The sequence below is a fragment of the Geotrypetes seraphini genome, chromosome 5 (assembly GCF_902459505.1).
Source record: "Geotrypetes seraphini chromosome 5, aGeoSer1.1, whole genome shotgun sequence".
In the NCBI taxonomy this organism is placed as follows: domain Eukaryota; kingdom Metazoa; phylum Chordata; class Amphibia; order Gymnophiona; family Dermophiidae; genus Geotrypetes; species Geotrypetes seraphini.
In genome coordinates, this window is record NC_047088.1 from 181,514,691 (window position 1) to 181,533,542 (window position 18,852).

At 40.6% G+C, this 18,852-nt stretch overlaps 1 protein-coding gene across 1 annotated transcript in view; it reads left to right on the top strand.

Annotated features, from left to right (window-relative positions):
• The window catches only part of STAT4 (signal transducer and activator of transcription 4), a 134,592-nt gene extending 119,722 nt beyond the window's left edge, over positions 1 to 14,870 (top strand). The window contains 3 exon segments of the mRNA XM_033945797.1: positions 7,001 to 7,067; positions 12,001 to 12,112; positions 14,388 to 14,870. Of these exon segments, the coding sequence (XP_033801688.1) occupies positions 7,001 to 7,067; positions 12,001 to 12,112; positions 14,388 to 14,414 (206 nt within the window). The 3' untranslated portion in view covers positions 14,415 to 14,870.
• The last annotated feature ends 3,982 nt before the right edge of the window (positions 14,871 to 18,852 follow it).

Below are 18,852 nucleotides of genomic sequence, written 5' to 3' on the forward strand. Positions count from 1 at the left end.
ATAATGTGATGATAACAATGTATTTTCTGATTCTTCAATTGTATACATTATAAAGTTTGAAATGTCAATAAAGATTTACAAAACGGAAAAAAAAAAAAAGACAGGAAAAACACAGCAGGTGCCATGCCAGCAAACCACACACAAACATAACATAACATCGTGCTTCTAAACCGCATAACCATAAGTTCAACGCAGTATACAAAAGATTATAAATAAAAATAACAAGAGAAACATTTGGCCAAGTATTTTGAGAAGAGATAAGTTTTCAACTGGGTTCTAAAATGTTTATAAGAACAAGCTGTACGCAACAACGATCGAAACACCACACACAAAAACCACATGAAAAAAATGTGAATCACACATGAATTTTATGATAATCAATGGATCATACTGGAGCGGGGGTGGTGCTGCATGTTAGAGAAGGCATTGAGGCAAACAGCTTTTAAATCAGAACCCAGAAGAAACCTGAAAATTATTCAGGATCAAATAGTCTGGAGTGTGGTATGAGAGAATGGCACGGGGATACATTTTTCCTCATCCCCGCAGGAACTCAATTTCCCCATTCTGTCCTGTAAGCTTTGCCTTAACTGCACAAGCCTTGAACACTTATGGTTTTAAAGCGTTTGAGGCTTGTGCAGATGAGGACGGAGCTTGCAGGAATTGGGCAGGGGCAGGAAAAGGACTTGCCGGGACAGGATGGGAAAATGATTTCCCGCGGGGACGGGAAAAAATTTGTCCCCATGTCATTCTGTAATCACAATGTGTCCCACCCCAACTATGCCCCGATTGGACTGGATTGGGTTGGATTTGTTAATTTTATATACCACTTTGTACAATGTGTTAAAGCAGTTTACAAAGAACCTTTAATAACAAATTCAATCTAACATAATGTAACCCACTATCCAAAAACAGATAACCAATGCAATAAGAATTATTGATTAAAATATTGCTGAAACAGACACATTTTAAAAAACTTATAAAAACTAAAACATGAAGGAACATTATGCAGTGCATCTGGTAAGGAGTTCCAACATGAAGGGCCTACTTACGAAACATTCTTCCTGATCACATTATGAAGGCAATATTTTTGTGATGAACACAGTGTTGTTGAGGTGTATATTTTACCAATTTATTCGAAAGATAGGCAGGGAAACCTAAACAAAGTGATCCTAACATCAAGCATAGGGTTACCAGATTTTACTTTAATAAAATCCAGACCCGCCCCCCAGGCCCGCCCAGTTCCACCCACCCCTACCCTATTATTCCCCAGTCCCGCCCTAGCTCCGCCCTATTACACCCCCAGTCCTGCCCTCAGTCCCACACTAGCCCTGCCCCAGTCACCCCCCCCCCCAGATGCTCTCCTGCCCAATGCAATTTTGAGGAAGCTTTTCAAAACCCGGACAAAGTGCCGGGTTTTGAAAAGCAGTCAGGAGCCTCGGACATGTCCTTGAAAAGGAGGACATGTCCGGGGACATCGGGATGTCTCGTAACCCTAATCAAACACAATGCTTGAAAAGTAATGCAATCAGCTACAGGAAGGCCAATATCAGTTGATGTAAAACAGGTATAAGGTGATCTTACTTCCAGTTATTATCCTAGCCACAGTATTTTGTACTAACTGAAATCTGTGTAAGCTTGTTTGCTGAGTCTATTGAAAAGAGAATTGCGATAGTTCAGTCTGCCAGTGATTAAAGCATGCACGATTTTCAGTAAGTTACATTTAGTCAAAAGAGGTTTTAGTTGGCGCATCATCTGAAGATCGAAAAAGCAAGATTTCTCAACATTTCTAATCAGTAGATTAAATCTTAACGCACTATTGCAATGACCTTTTTGCAATGAAATATTAATGACCTTATTTGCATGGCTGGATCATAGAATGAGTGATTGCATGGAAAAACACACGGTAAGCCATTTTGTGCATTGGGTTGGCAAATATGATCGGTCACTAAACTGTTAGACAATCAGAGACTTTAGTGCATCTAGCCCTGAAAGTGAATAGTTAGAAAAATAAGAAGTAACCCATTTCAAACCCCTAGAATCAATTCCCATACTTTCAAGATATTGCCATAATTTGTGATGGGATACTGTGTCAAAGGCAGCATTAAGATCTAATTGTACTCTTGGTGCATCAGATCCTTGATCCACTTTTACCAGTATTTCATCCATGATTTCAAGTAACAATGATTCGGTATTAAGATGACAGCGGTACCCCTGATTGACTATTTAATATGCCATTATTGTCCAAAAAGACCCACACACAATCTTGAAGGTGCTCGTGCCTATGTAACTGTTTCTTGCTGCATAATTTTATTAAAGGCTTTATGGTCAGAAAATCCTTTTTAAAATTGCCTTCACTGTGGTGGAACTCTTTATGCCACATTTATAAAATGGAAAGGATAATAGCCACACAGCAGGGGAATTTTAAAAAAGTTCAGGAAATTTGGGAGCCATTAACAAAATATTGTAATGATTGAATATTTTATTTCTCCTTAATAATGCACAGCCAAGATGGGGGGAGGGTGTTCTATGGTTTGAATGTTAAATAAGATATAGTAGGATGAGGTTTATGATAGGTTATACTGAATTTAAAGAATGTAATTAAATAGGGGGGAGGGGGATAAATTCTGATATGAAATTTAATAGAATATTGTGTTATATTGGAGTTTGAAATGATGTAAAAGATATTACACTTATTGTAAGTTTTTTTAAAATGAATAAAGAATTGGAAAAAAATAAAGCTAGGTCTGATGAAAAAAAAAAAAATTGCCTTCACCCTGGGCATCCTCACACTTTCTTCAGACAGACTGAAACAAGACACTTTTAAATGTAATGTGATGAGTAGAGTGACATACTATTTACCACAAGAAAGCTGTAGAGTATGTGATTGAAATGAACTGGGTCTATTTTCATTATGGGCTCCTTTTACAAAGGTGTGCTAGCGTTTTTAGCGCACGCACTGAATTAGCGTGCGCTAGCCGAAAAACTACCACCTGCTCAAGAGGAGGGTGCTTCTTTTACTAAGCTGCGATGGCATTTTTAGCACACGCAGGATTTTAGCGCACGCTAAACCCATGCCACACGGCTAGAACTAACGCCAGCTTAATGCTGGCATTAAGGTCTAGCGCGTGGGGCAATTCAGCACACGCTAAGCGCGCGCTAAAACCACTATCGCAGCTTAGTAAAAGGAGCCCTACGAATCAATACACATCCAGGGAAGCAAACATGCAAATCTAATTAAAACATGTTATAACGCTTGCCACTACCTGTATTTGGAACTAAGTCAAAGCTGGCTTCAAAATTATCGAACCATAAAGCCTCAATGCTCCAATAACAGTTCCGCTGATATACACCACTGCTATCCAGAACAAAAAGAAAGACCTACATTCCACACGATGACTGGGGAAACCAAAAAGAAAAAGGAGTGGAACAATGGTTTCTGGCTGACACAGGAAAAATTTGATAAAAATAATATAAATATAAAAATATAAAACTGCGCTACCGTGTGCACGACAGACAAGCGGGACTTGGGTGTGATTGTATATGATGGTATGTGAAGATCTTAAGGTGGCCAAAAAGGTCGAAAAGGTGACGGCTAGCATCCTAGAAGGATGCTAGGGTGCATAGGGAAAGGTATGGCCAGTAGGAAAAAGGAGGTATTGATGCCTCTGTATAAGACTCTGGTGAGATCTCATTTAGAATTTTATATACAATTCTGGAGGCCGCACCTTCAAAAAGATATAAAAAGGATGGAGATGCTCCAGAGGAAGACTACTAAAATGGTCAGTGGTCTTGATGATAAGCCATATGGGAACAGACTTAAAGATCTCAATCTGTATACTTTGGAGGAAAGGTGGGAGAGGGGAGATATGATAGAGATGTTTAAATACCCACGTAATGTAAATGTGCATGAGTCGAGCCTCTTTCATTTGAAAGGAAACTCTGCAATGAGGGGGCATAGAATGAAGTTAAGAGGTGGTAGGCTCCGGAGTAATCTAAGGAAATACTTTTTTACAGAAAGGGTGGTAGAAGCAATCAGGAAAGAGACAAAATACACCGCATTCAGGAAAAACCTGAAGACCCATCTCTTTGACAATTAACTGTTTCAGCCTCTGTATAGCTCCCCCTACTTCTAAGCCCTTCCCCTTGCTTCTCCATGCCCACCCCCCTTACTTCTTTCCCTCTTCCTCTTTGATCTTTTGCCTTGAGCTTGAATAGGTTTGTGCGACTCGCAAATGAAAGATTAGATTAGATTAGATTGTGGAACAGTCTCCCAGAAGAGGTGGTGGAGACAGAGACTGTGTCTGAATTCAAGAGGGCCTAGAATCGGCATGTGGAATCTCTCGGAGAGAGAAAGAGATAATGGTTACTGCAGATGGGCAGATTGGATGGGCCATTTGGCCTTTATCTGCCGTCATGTTTCTACATTTCTAATAAGTTGTCTGTTCGACAATGTAATAAATCATATGGTTCATAAAACTGCTCTGCTTGCAGTGAAAACAAGTTGTCTGTTCTGCAATATGAACCAGTCTGAAATGGCACTCGCAATCAGGTAAACATGTGGTTCTGACTCACATACAACTGATCATAGCTGCTGTCAGCCTAGCATTGCTAGCAACCAGCATTTTCAGTTGGCTTAACCAACATCAGCAAAGGCCTATGGGGCATTATATCAATCTGACTCTGGAATGTTGATGCCGATAGACCCTAAGTGCTCCTGCACAGAATTCATATACATTAAGCATCCAGCCAGACTGGATTGTTTCTAAACCTTACATTTTGGGGGGTCAGACCTTTCAGCTGTCATTTCAGATTGATTCATATTGCATGTTTTAACTGCAAGCAGACTGGTTTTATGAACCATATGATTTATTGCATTGTCAAACAGACAACTTGTTTTCACCACAAGCTGTAGCACATTGTTTTTATATTTTTTTATATTTTTATGTTCATATTACTTTTAATAATTTTTCCTGTGTCAGCCAGAAGCCATTGTTCTACTCCTTTTTCTTTTTGGATACACCACTGCTAGTACATAAGGAGTCCCAATTTTATTCACATTACCTTTTAAATTCAATAAGGTTACAGGAAAGAAAGAAGCAAAGGGAAAACTCCACCACACAGCAAAAACATCTGCTCCCATGTCATGGAGAATCAAACATACTGTAAGGTGTCCAATATTTGGCCAGCGGCAATCAGAGTTTTGCTAACTGTTGGCAGCATTATAGCTGGATATTCAATGCTGAGCCATGTCCAGGCTCCAGCATTGAATTTCTGGTTATACAGAGCCAGCCAAATTATAACCAGTTAAGTGCAATATTTAGTACTTAGCTGGCTATAAAAAATGCATAAATGTAGGACTGCTTTTTATATGACCCTATTTATGAGGTTACCTTTAACTAGTTAAGTGGCAGCTCCGCCCCGGAATGCCTCCAACTTAAGTTGACCAGTTTCAGTTTAGGTTCTAACTGGGCATTTTCAGCCATACTATCTGCCTTGAAACGCCCAGATAGCCCTAGACAGGTGATTTAAATGGCCAGGAAATGACCCAAGAAAATAACTATATTCCAAAACAAAACTAGCATTATAAAAAAAAGAGTAATTCAAACTCAAATAACAATTATAGAATTAAATCCCATGTTTGTGACCTTAAGCCAATCTGTTTTAACTTATAACTCAACCAAAGTTACCTATGTACTTGCAAGGCTAGAACTTTTAACAGAGTAACAAATTTTTAGAAAATACCTGAGGCATTTACATATTTCTATGACATATCCATAGTTCTAAACTAAACTAAAACTTAATTATGAACCAGGTCTTCAACCAAAAGGTGCTCAACTCGGTTTACAATAATTTAAGTATAGTACATAAATATGGAAGAATGTAATCTAGCATGTAATCTAGCATGGCTTAGTTTTGTAAAGTGTTTAGCAAACAAGAAAGTTTTCAGAGCTCTCCGAAATAAAATGAAGGAGCCTAGACTTCTATGTGAAAGAGGTAACTTATTCTAGAGCTCAGTTAGTTTAAAAATGAAAGAGTGGATGAATCTCTTGAAAGTTCTGTTTTTACCCCTAAGGGAAAGAAATGTAAGTTTTAATTTATTTAAACTTCTAGCGAGATGAGATCTGTGTACATTTCAATCTAAAGCAGGGGTCTCAAAGTCCCTCCTCGAGGGCCGCAATCCAGTCGGGTTTTCAGGATTTCCCCAATGAATATGCATGAGATCTAAGTGCATGCACTGCTTTCAATGCATATTCATTGGGGAAATCCTGAAAACCCAATTGGATTGCAGCCCTCAAGGAGGGACTTTGAGATCCCTGATCTAAAGGAACCAAAGTAATAAAAATGCCAAAGAGAATTTTAAATGCAATACAAACACACTTAAATTGAATTCTAAGATACACTGGAAGCCAATGTAATTCCTTGAGCAATGGGGTTGCGTGATCGAATTTACTCTTGCCAAAAATGAGCTTGGCAGCGGTGCTCTGTATCAGTTGAAGTCTCTGCAGACTGACCTTTGAGAGACCCAAGTACATTGAGTTGCAATAATCCAACCTTGACAAGATAATTGACTGAACCAATACAGAGAAGTGTTGCTGATGAAACAGCGCTCTCACTCTTCTCAGGATACAGAGGCTAAAGAAACACTTTGTAATAAGAGAATTTAGCTGATCCTTAAATGTATGAGATGAATCAATAACAATATCCAATATTAGTGAGGAAAACTCAATTTTCAGAGATTCTAATTCACATTGAATGCAGGGGAGCTGTGTTTCATTGTTAATTAATTGCCTTTAAACTTCAGAATCTTTCAATTTGCATAATGCATTGTAGTGACAGGCAATTAGGAAATTAAAACCTTTCAATGAAGATGATTTATCTTGATAGTTGGATAAAAACAGACTTCACAAACCATGAAATGTTTTGATCTGAATAAGAAAAAAGTGTTGGCCTTCATTTTGCAGTTTTCTGGTTAAAATGTATTTATTTTCATTTTATTTAGTTTCAAGGCCGACAGAAAAAGGAGGAAAAGGTTATGTCCCAGCAGTGTTTATCCCCATATCTACCATGTATGTAATCTGATCTACAGGGTGAACATTCTTCAGAAATTCTGGTATCTTCTCAGTGCATATTTGTCAGTTTAATAGTGTTGGCAGTGTTTGAAAACTAGGATAGTTCAAATCTAATCGAGGATGTTACTCTATGTTTAGTGCACCCCTAAACCAAGAGAGCTAGAAATTGGAAGGGCATGGCATGAGATCATTTTCTGTTCAAAGAGACTTGGGTGACAATCTGCCTGAACATTTGTGCTCCCTCCTTTTGGAGGTACATTTTTAATTTTAATTGACCAAAAGATACAACCCAAATTAGCCAGTCCTAGAGCAGGACAGTAGATATAATATTATTACATATTCTCTTGATTACTTACTTTGAATACAAAGAGTCAAAGAATGACTCTGTTCATACACATTTTTCAGCTTGACTTTGCTGACCATGTCTGTTTTCAGCTCCCTGGTTGTGACAACAACTTTCCACGTTTTGTTATGCCTCTGTCTGCAGCCCTATTTTGAAATACAGATAAATTGTATCTTATATCTGCAGAACCATTGGATATGCAGCTAAAATCAAACTTGTATAAGGATGCCACTTTTCAATAAAGCCACATGTGCTAATAAATCTAAAGTATAGACCAAAATCACCTAGCAGAGATCAACTCCTTAGCATTTGGATTGTAGAAGGTTTCAATTCATTAAGAAATAACCCTCTCTATGCAGGCAATGTTTTGGTAGTGAATACCCCATCTAGAGAAGTTCATAAACAAAGCATTCCCATGGAGAATTATTACTATTTATTTTTGGAGAGGGGAAGGGATATGGGGGTGGGCAACCATTTTTTTTCCAGTTCCATTTGGTTTTCTGGCTTAGAACTGAAAGACCGCAATCCTGCACTATGAGGCTAACTAAATAGAAGGCACCAAGATTTAGGAACCAAGAATGCACATAAATAATTGGAATACCAATGTTTATACACATGTAAATGTCAATAGTCTGGTTTTGCACTATTCTGTAAAATGTCATATTTTCTGAAATGATGTCACCTAGAATATCAGAATGTTTGTGGCATGTTACATTGGTATTCTATTTTTTTTTAAAGTAAACAGGACTTTACTTCATAGAATAGGCTCTAAGTAGGAGCAAAGAAAGGCACCTAAATATAGGTACCCTGTTATCAAGTAACTCTTTATGTGCTTTCATTTGCAACTACACGGGGATTTGTCCCTAGTGTTATAGCCTATCTCAGCTAACTTAGCTTGGCAGAGGAAGCAACAAACTTCAAGTCGTTCTTCAGATACGTCAAGGGGAAGCAACCGACGAGAGAAGAAGTGGGACCATTGGACGATGGTGACAGAAAGGGAGTAGTAAAAGGAGAGAAAGAGATAGCTGACAGGTTAAATGAGTTCTTCACGTCAGTCTTCACGATGGAAAATATAACCAACATTCCGGAACCCGAGGAGATCGTTATAGGAGACCAAGACGATAAGCTGGTCGATTTAGAAGTAAGCCAAGAGGATGTACTCAAGCAGATTGACAGACTAAAGAGCGACAAATCACCAGGACCGGACGGCATTCATCCAAGGGTACTCAAGGAGCTAAAAAACGAAATAGCGGAGCCATTTAGACAGATATGCAACCTATCCTTAAAAACCGGAGAGATCCCGGAGGATTGGAAAATAGCAAATGTCACGCCCATCTTCAAGAAGGGCGCAAGAGGAGACCCCGGAAACTACAGGCCGGTGAGCCTGACCTCAGTCCCGGGAAAGATGATGGAGGCACTGATTAAAGACAGCATCTGTGAGCACATCGAAAAAAATGGGCAGCTAAAACCGAGTCAACACGGCTTCTGCAAGGGCAGGTCATGCCTCACTAACTTATTGTACTTCTTTGAGGGGGTGAGCAGCCAGATGGATAAAGGGGAATCTATAGACATCATTTACCTTGACTTCCAAAAAGCCTTCGACAAGGTGCCACACGAGAGACTGCTTAAAAAGATATGGAACCACGGGGTACAAGGGGAGGTCCACCGATGGATCAAAATCTGGTTGGCAAACAGGAAACAGAGGGTTGGCGTAAAGGGCCACTACTCAGACTGGAAAGGGGTCACGAGCGGAGTTCCGCAGGGGTCAGTGCTGGGACCGCTCCTGTTCAATATCTACATAAACGACCTAGAGGCGGGAACCAAGTGTGAGGTCATTAAATTTGCAGATGACACCAAACTATACAGCAGGGCTCAAACCAGGGAAGACTGCGAAGATCTTCAAAAGGATCTAACACAGCTGGAAAAGTGGGCCGAAAAATGGCAGATGAGCTTCAACGTGGGGAAATGCAAGGTCATGCACGTGGGGAAAAAGAACCCGATGTTCACATACAAAATGGGGGGAACACCATTAGGGGTCAGTAACCTGGAGAGAGACCTGGGAGTGATGGTAGATGCAACACTGAAGGCATCGTCCCAATGCGCCACGGCCTCAAGGAAAGCAAACAGAATGTTGGGTATCATTAAGAAGGGTATTACAACCAGGACGAAAGAAGTCATCATGCCGCTGTATCGTGCAATGGTGCGGCCGCATCTGGAGTACTGCGTCCAGTACTGGTCACCGTACCTCAAGAAAGACATGGCGGTACTTGAGGGAGTACAAAGAAGAGCAACTAGACTGATAAAGGGAATGGAAAATCTCCCATATACTGAAAGATTGAAGCAGTTGGGACTTTTCTCCCTGGAGAAGCGAAGACTTAGAGGAGACATGATAGAAACCTTCAAGATCCTGAAGGGCATAGAAAAAGTAGACAGGGGCAGATTTTTCAAAGTAAGGGGCGCCACAAGTACAAGGGGGCACTCGGAGAAATTGAAAGGGGACAGGTTTAGAACAAACGCTAGGAAGTTCTTTTTCACTCAGAGGGTGGTGGATACATGGAACGCGCTTCCAGAGGCTGTTGTAGACAAGAAAACATTAAATGGTTTCAAAGAAGGTCTGGATAGATTCCTGGAAGAAAAAGGGATTGAGGGGTATAGATAGGTATAGACCATTGCTCAGGCAATGGGCATGGTGGGCCGCCGCGGGAGCGGACCGCTGAGCAGGATGGACCTAGGGTCTGCCTCAGCGGAGGCAACTTCTTATGTTCTTATGTTCTTATGTTCTTATTAAAATCGCAGTCCAGCCGAGAGCCAGAATTCTGCTTTCATTGGCCCTAAATCCAGCCTTTGGGTGTTAGTGTTGCACAATGACTGAGACTTCCTCACTGCAAGTGCCATGAACTCTGCCTCAGCAACATTCCTAGCCCCAACTGGACTTGGTAATAGACGTCTGGACTTGGGAATAGAATTGAAGTCATCCACATGGATTAATGCTATCTCAGGCTAATGCCTGTTTACATGAGATAATAATATTATTACTATTTTTATATTGACACAAATGTTCTAAGCCTTTATGTTAGCACAGTCTAGGGGATTAACATCCTGAGTATCTAACTGAATATTCAATTTTAATGCATATTTCCAATTATCATAGGAAGAGTCTGCGGAATCAATGTACATGAAGCAGGTTTATTCAGTCAATGCAACACAATGTATTGCATACATCCATAAATTATCCACATGAACTTAAAAATGAGTGGGGATCCAACATGGTCTATGTTTCGATTAAAACATCTTCCTCAAGGGTCCAGAGGAACCTGTATTCGAAAAATGAATGCCAAAAGTGGATGTAAAATAAGGATGATACCTTTCAATGAAGTCAAAACAAACTGATGATTGCCGTGGCGAGAGAAAACCATCCAGTGCAGGACTGTGGACAGAAACACAGACCATATTGGGTCCCCACGATATGATTTGCAAGAAGGTGTGCATCCAACTTGCGCTTGAAACCCTGAACACTAGTCTCTGCCACAAGCTCCTCTGGGAGAGCATTCCAAGCGCTCACCACTCGCTGTGTGAAGCAGAACTTCCTGACATTTGTCCTGAACCTGCTGCCACACAGTTTCAGGCTATGACCTCTTGTCCGTGTCACATCTGAAAATGTCAGTAATGCTTCTTCCTGGTCTATTATGTCAAATCCTTTTAATATTTTAAAAGTCTCTATCAAATCCCCCCTCAATCTTCTCTTTTCGAGGTTGAACATTCTAAGTTTTCGGAAGCATTCTTGGTAGCTCAAATTCTCCATACCTTTGATTAGTTTAGTGGCTCACCTCTGCACCCTCTCCAGCAGAGTTGTCTCCATACCTCAAGAAGGATATAACTCTGCTGGAGAGGGTGCAGAGGCGAGCCACTAAACTAGTCAAAGGTATGGAGAATTTGAGCTACCAAGAACGCCTCCGAAAACTTGGAATGTTCAACTTCGAAAAGAGAAGATTGAGGGGGGATTTGATAGAGACTTTTAAAATATTAAAAGGATTTGACATAATAGACCAGGAAGAAGCATTACCGACATTTTCAGATGTGACACGGACAAGAGGTCATAGCCTGAAACTGTGTGGCAGCAGGTTCAGGACAAATGTCAGGAAGTTCTGCTTCACACAGCGAGTGGTGAGCGCTTGGAATGCTCTCCCAGAGGAGCTTGTGGCAGAGACTAGTGTTCAGGGTTTCAAGAGCAAGTTGGATGCACACCTCCTTGCAAATCATATCGAGGGATATGGGAGATCCGGGTCTCCAACAAGGAGCACCTAACTGGGCCTCCGCGTGTGCAGATCGCTGGACTAGATGGACCTAGGTCTGATCCGGTGAAGGCGTTTCTTATGTTCTTATGTTATGTTCTTAAGTTCATGTGGATAATTTATGGATGTATGCAATACATTGTGTTGCATTGACTGAATAAATCTGCTTCATGTGCATTGGTTCCACAGGCTCTCCCTGTCTTTATGTACTTGATTTCACCACTTTGACTGCGGACTTATTGGGGGGGGGTTCTTGGTTGCTAATTCCAATTAAGATTTGATTTCTTGTTTGCAGTCCTCCGAATGAATCCACATCCCCTTGCTCTCCGCTGGATCTTCTTCCAATGTCTCCAAGCGTTTATGCTGTGTTGCGAGAACACCTGAGCCCAACGGAAATTGAAACAGCTGTATGTTGCTTATTCTTACATGTATATATACTTTTACTTAACAATTAATTACCATGTGGGGGAGAATCAAATGTCAAGAAAGCAATTTTCAAGAGCCTTTACCTGTGCAAATAGGCTGTCTGAAAACCATCCATCCTGTAACTGTACATGCAAGGATCAACAATGGTCATATTTGTGGCAACATACACAACCTCAGTGCCAGGGATAATAACATGTGTAGTTTTGCATTTTCAAAACCGTGCACATTAAGGAAGAGGATTTGCAGATCAATGGATACATTTTCCCTAAGCAGTTTCCTGAAAGAAAGCACCTTGATTTGAAAAATGTTGCATCAAAGGAAGCTGTAAACTCAGATGCTGCCTGGACATTCCTAAACAATACCTTTGAGATCATTGTAAGCCCTTGGATACAGCCATGCTTGGACCACAGTCATTACCTTATAACAGTGGTCTCAAACTCAAACCCTTTGCAGAGCCACATTTTGGATTTTAAGGTACTTGGAGGGCCGCAGAAAAATTAGTTAATGTCTTATTAAAGAAATAACAACTTTGCATGAGGTAAGTACCTACAAATCCAAAATGTGGATAATCTGAAATCTGAAATTAGCAGAAGCAATTAAGGAAATATTTATAAACTATAGTTTATAAATCTTTCTTTAATTGCTTCTGATAATGTCAGCTATACACAGCTGAAAGCAGTGCAACATGCAGAAAGTGAAAAACTATCAAAGTATCAACTGCAAGAGACAAGATTTTGGACCAACTATTTTGAGGCCCTAGGTATTACAAAGGATGATTCTTTATGGAAAACTTGTGCCTTAAGTGTCCGGTGGTCGCGTCTACAACTGCCTTCAGCTCTTGCCTCCTCCAGCACCGGACACACGCAGAAGCTGCTCTGCTTCCAGTGGTTACCTTACGTTCTGGAACATTTCCCGTCTCACTGCTGTAACCTCACGCAAGCGCTTTCCTGCATCTGTACATGATTGTGAGGTGGAGTGGAAAGGACAATCGCGTACAGACACAGGAAAGCGCTTGCATGAGGATACAGCAGTCAGGCAGGCAACGTTCCAGAACGTGACCGCCGGACACTTAAGGCACAAGTTTTCCATAAAAAAATAATTCTTTATAATACCGAGGGCCTCAAAATAGTGGGTTTGAGACAAATGCCTTATAAGGAATGAAATTCAATTAGTTTATAGAGTATTGCTCGTGACCACACAAATTATACAGGCATAGTAATGTAGTAAAAGACAGCAGATAGAGACCAATGTGGTCCATCGAGTCTATCCAGTATGGGGGCTAGAGTTGTACCTGCTGCTCCAGTCAAGTTACATTTCTAAATGTCTTGTTTGAAGGGATGTAATGTGAACAGAGTAGCAGGTAAAACTCCAAACAAGGAGACCGAGGGATGTAATCAGCATGGAGTAGAAGGCACAGGCATTGGAAAGGGGGGAGGGCATGGGGGTCAAGGCCCCCTCAAAAAATTGTGTCTGCACGGCAGTGGTATAGCGCGGGTGAGAAGCGCCCAAGGCAGTGGTGTCCCTCCCCCACCCTCTTCTCCCTTCCCCAACCTACACGCTCCTTCCTCGCCCCCTCCCCCAACTGCTACATGTGTGCGCCGCTTCCCTTCCCCCATTCCTCTGTAACGTTCCTGGCACAAGCGGCAACCCCCAACCTGCTCTCGGATCCCAAGGACCTGGTTTAGCAGCACTGATTTAAGGCATTTTGTATAGCCTTACATTTACCACTGCAAACAATCAACACCATGTTATTAGTTTTAAGACTATTCTTGATTGAGGCATACAGTAAAACCTTGGATTGCAAGTAACTTGGTTTGCAAGTGTTTTGCAAGACAAGCAAAACATTTGATTAAATTTTAACTTGATATACAAGCAAGGTCTTGCAATACAAGTACATACATTATACACACATCACAACTGAGCCGATGGTTCTTCTCTCTCTGAAGCTGCAGACGTGTAGTGACTGTTCTAAATGAGCGAGGTCTTGCAATACAAGTACGTAGAGTATTTTGTATTAAAATTTTGGGGTTGTGGAACGAATCGTCTGAGTTTCCGTTATTTCTTATGGGGAAATTCGCTTTGATATACAAGTGCTTTGGATTACAAGCATGCTTCTGGAACGAATTATGCTAGCAAACCAAGGTTTTACTGTATGAGGACACAGGAAACACTCATCAACATTGATTTTCTGAGTGAGCAACAGAAATATATTTCCTTGACAGTGACATATCTTCTTCATGTTTTTAATTCTGCTAGATGAGCTCTCCCTAAGCAGCTGAATGAAATCCTTGACTCCAGATGCTGCACAAAAGAAAAGGAAGACATCCCAGCTCTTTATGCTAACATTTTTTTTCCACAAAAACAATTGGTCGTGTTTAGTCTGATAACCTTGTAGATAACTGCTTCCTGGAAATATTGACAGACGGTCCATTAGGGAATCCAACGTGGAGCACCAAACAACATGTAGACCAAATGAAGATGAAAAAGTTTATTGAAAATGCTCCCAGGAGCAGCATTTCGCCTGTGTGGCTTCTTCAGGAGCATATAACTAAATGATAAAACATAAACATAAGTACAACATAATCCAACTGACTTAAAAACAGATTAAACAATAAATCCCCCAAATTCTTGTCATTAAAACCAGAGAATTGGATAGAGAGAGTGTGCTAGAAGTGGTGTATTTAGATTTTAGCAAAGCCGTTGACAGTCCCTGCCTCATTCCTGTAAGCTTAGCCTTAACCGCACAAACCTCGAGCACTTATGATTTTAAAGTGTTTGAGGCTTGTGCAGATGAGGACAGAGCTTGCAGGAACGGGGCTGGAACAGGAAAAGAACTCTCCGGCACGGGACGGGAAAATGAGCTCCCGCGGGGATGGGAAAAATTTGTCCCCGTGTCATTCTCTAAAAAGGACTACAACATAATAAACTAAAAACATAACAGTAGCGGAAGATACCAAATTGAGAGTCATGAAAGCTATGTGGGGTGACAATGTTTAATCTATATATGACCCTTTGTTCAGTTTGTAGGAACTACTTTATCCACATTTCCACCCCACCTGGCATGCTTAAAGCAGAGAAAGAGAAGTCTTCAAAGATGTGTGCTTTGTCAATGCAATGTTGCAGCAGTGGCTTCTCTGACAGACTTTTATGTTCCAGGATCCGTTTCTTCAGTGGTCTGATAGTTTTACCAATGTACAAGGGCAGATGGAAACATAAACTACCCCCAGCACTCTTACAGTTAGTGAAATCACCTTTTACAAAGCCACGGTAGTGGTTGCTGCTGTGGTAATCAATCTGACACCCATAGGGAACCATGTGGTAGCCACTCCGCAGCTTTGTAAAGGGGGGAGTTAATTATATGCCCGTGAAGAAGCCGTACAGGCGAAATAGATTGGGTGCTGCTCCTGGGAGCATTTTCTTTTATTAAAAATTTCAAACAATGTTATACACAAAGTAAAGAATGTGGAACCATCAAGAAAAAGATGCTGGGAGTATTTTCAATAAACGTATTCATCCTCATTTGGTCTATCTATTGTTTTGTGCCCCATCCTGGAAATATTGTACTATTCGCAACACTGAGTACATATATGCACTGTGCCTGAGGACTTGTTTGAATCAGAAAAAGCGAACAAACTGTTTTCAGTGAAACAAAATGTAAAATCTTTGCAGGGAACTGCTTAATTCCATTGAAGGATAGAGGCTACAGCAAGATTCTGTGTTGGAATGTGATCCATCCTGGCATGAACTGATGGAAATTAATTGGAAATTAAGACAGTGAATGTTGTTTCTTTTATTCATACCCAAATCAATATGGCAGAATGACCCACAGTAACTAATCCCGCACCCAGGTTGGTTCTGCAGTTTGCCTCTGGATTACTGATGGCAAGAATTAATTTTCTGTAACTATTATAAATGTACAGCCATAAAACCCACAGGAAATACAAAGAATGTGGAAATAAAGAATTAAACAAGGTTGTACTTATTCACTCTTTGATTCTGTTTCTGGCCAGTCGTGCTTTGGCAGAAAGATTTAAACATTAGTGGTATTCACCTGATGCCCATTCAAATATGCTGATACTATTTAAGTGCAGCATATGTTTGCGAATAGCCAGAACTGAACGAATTCCTTCACTGTGCCCTGGGAGAGTGCTCATCCGTTATTTTGAAAAGTTGGCTGCTGCAATGATACAATAAAAACGACTGACCATACCTTCTGGCCGCTCCCTCAAAACTGAAACTGCCCGCAAACGCTCCTACTCACATTTCATACCCAAACTTTGGCACACAATCCCTCCATCTGTCAGATCACTAGATGGACTCTGGAACTTCAGGAAGGCCGTGAATATCTTCCTCTTTACTAACCCAGCGCCTTAAAGTCATTCACCCTGAAATGCCACCCAGTCAACTCACCTTTGTCACTTAATTTCACCAGATGCTACTTAGTACATAGGTTTATATTGTAATTTATGTAAACTGTCATCTATATTGTAATTTATGTAAAATGTCATCTCTGCTCTGTCTGGATTATTATGGAAGTACTTTGTAACCCGTTCTGGGCTCTTTTGGGAGGACGGGCTAAAAATCGAATAAATAGATAGATAGATATAAAAAGATCCACAACAAAATTCCATTATGTGTTTTTGATATTTAGCCTCCCTTCCAAAAACACTTGAAGTAGGCTCCTTAAAAATGTTGATAAAATAACCACAGAAGCTGCATAATCTGTAAGGTTTATGGATAAGGCAAGATTAATCCTTTGTGGACCTTGGACAGACAAATATGTTGGACTCTGCACCATACATGTTAAAGCCACCATAAACACGTGAACTGCAGTTTGATGGCCTTGACATTTTAGGAGAGGGGGTAACAATGCCCCTAGCAAGCACTCTCTCCCTTTTGTACCACTAGACCTTTGGGTGCAAAACACTTACCTTGTTTACCTGTGCTTTGATCCAGTCTTGTCTACGGAATATACTTGTGTCCAAGAACCAAAAATAATAATATCCAGCCAACCAAATACCAATGTCCTAGAAAAATTATCAGAAGAAATGAAATGGGACTAAATGTAACAATATAAATATTTAGCTGGCTGGATCACAAAAGATGGCAAATGTTTAACAAAAGTAAGAAGAATTAGAGAAGCAAATTTTTTTATATTGTAAGGTGTTTCATAGGGAGACTCAACATACTGACAGAAGCGGCTGTCTTTTAATACCACATAGCACCCAAGCCAAAGTGGGCCTGAAGGGCAGGAGATCGAAATCCACATCCACAGTGTTAAAGAAAAGGCGACTGAGTTGATGCATCTTCTTAATGGTGGGATAAAGAAGTGAAAGATGAACTTATAAATATAAAATAATGTCCATGTATTTGAAATGTGATGTACCGTATATATTCAAATATAAAATGAGATTTTTGGGCCAAAAAATGGGGGTCTTGGCTTATATTTGGGTCATTGCCCCCCCTCCAGGACTTGTTGCAGGCCTCCGCCGAGCCTGCCATATGGCCTGGTGGGGGTGGGCCGAGAGGGACTACATCAAACATATCCATCAGTGATATCATGTGTATACAGTATTTAAGATTTTAGATGTTTGGGGGGGAGAGGAGGAAGGTTGTGCCTCTTGCCATAGAAGTATTCTGTCCATCTCTCCTGCCCTCTTTGCATTCATTTCCTCAGTCTTCATTCTCAATCCTCCTCATACTCTCTCCCCCAATTCACCCTCCCCTTCCAGCTTCTCTTCCCTTTATTTTAAAATTTCATCCCCTCTTCCATCCCATCCCTTCCCTCCCTCAATTCCCCTCCCCTTTTGCATTCTCTTTGCACTTCTCCATCCTCATTCCCCTTTTTGCTCCCCCCCCTAATAGATTTCCACTTGTGACTTGTCCTGAAGACTGGCCTAATAATGAAATAAATGAAATGATGGAATCAACACTAATTTTCACAATGGCTAAGGAAACAGTTCACACTGGCTATTTCCTACTATGAGTAAGACAGGAAGACTGAATAAACCAAAGCCAAATTTGAGTCCTCAGATAAAAAGGGCCAGAAAACCTAAAAATTAACGTAGCCCTTTACACACCTTTGAGGCATATAAGATCCTCTCAAGAAGCATCACTATCTGTACCTTCATCAAAAGACATTGCACAATATGATATCTGCCAGCGAGTCTTCTCAGAAGTAGCCCCCGCACTCTGAAACTCACTTTCAGAGTAGCTACATCTAACTCAAAACTACCTCTACTTCAGGAAGCAGGTGAAAGCCTGTCTCATCTCCCATGCCTTTAATACATGTGGTGACTGACTATCCACTCATTCCACATCAAGATTAGCTTGTCACACACCATATAACTTAGGTCAGTTCCTCATATGTTATTCAACTGTATATATAGGACTAGATTCAGTCAATAGCACCCAAATTTTTGTGCTAGGAAAAATTGATGCTCAGCGCTGTTTTATAAAGGGTCCTTATCATTTATTAAACTTGATATACCACCTTCGTTGCAACACAGTTCAAGGCAGTTTACAGAAAAAAATTCATAAAAGCAAAAATAAGAAATAGACCACCATTGATAAAATAGGACAGAAACATACATTCATACCAGAAACATAAACATTCATATCCCGACTGCTACAAAACTTTGCTCTCCAATACTTCTGCTTTCACAACTAATAATGAGAAAATGCATGTTCAACATAAGAACATAAGATTTGCTGCTGCTGG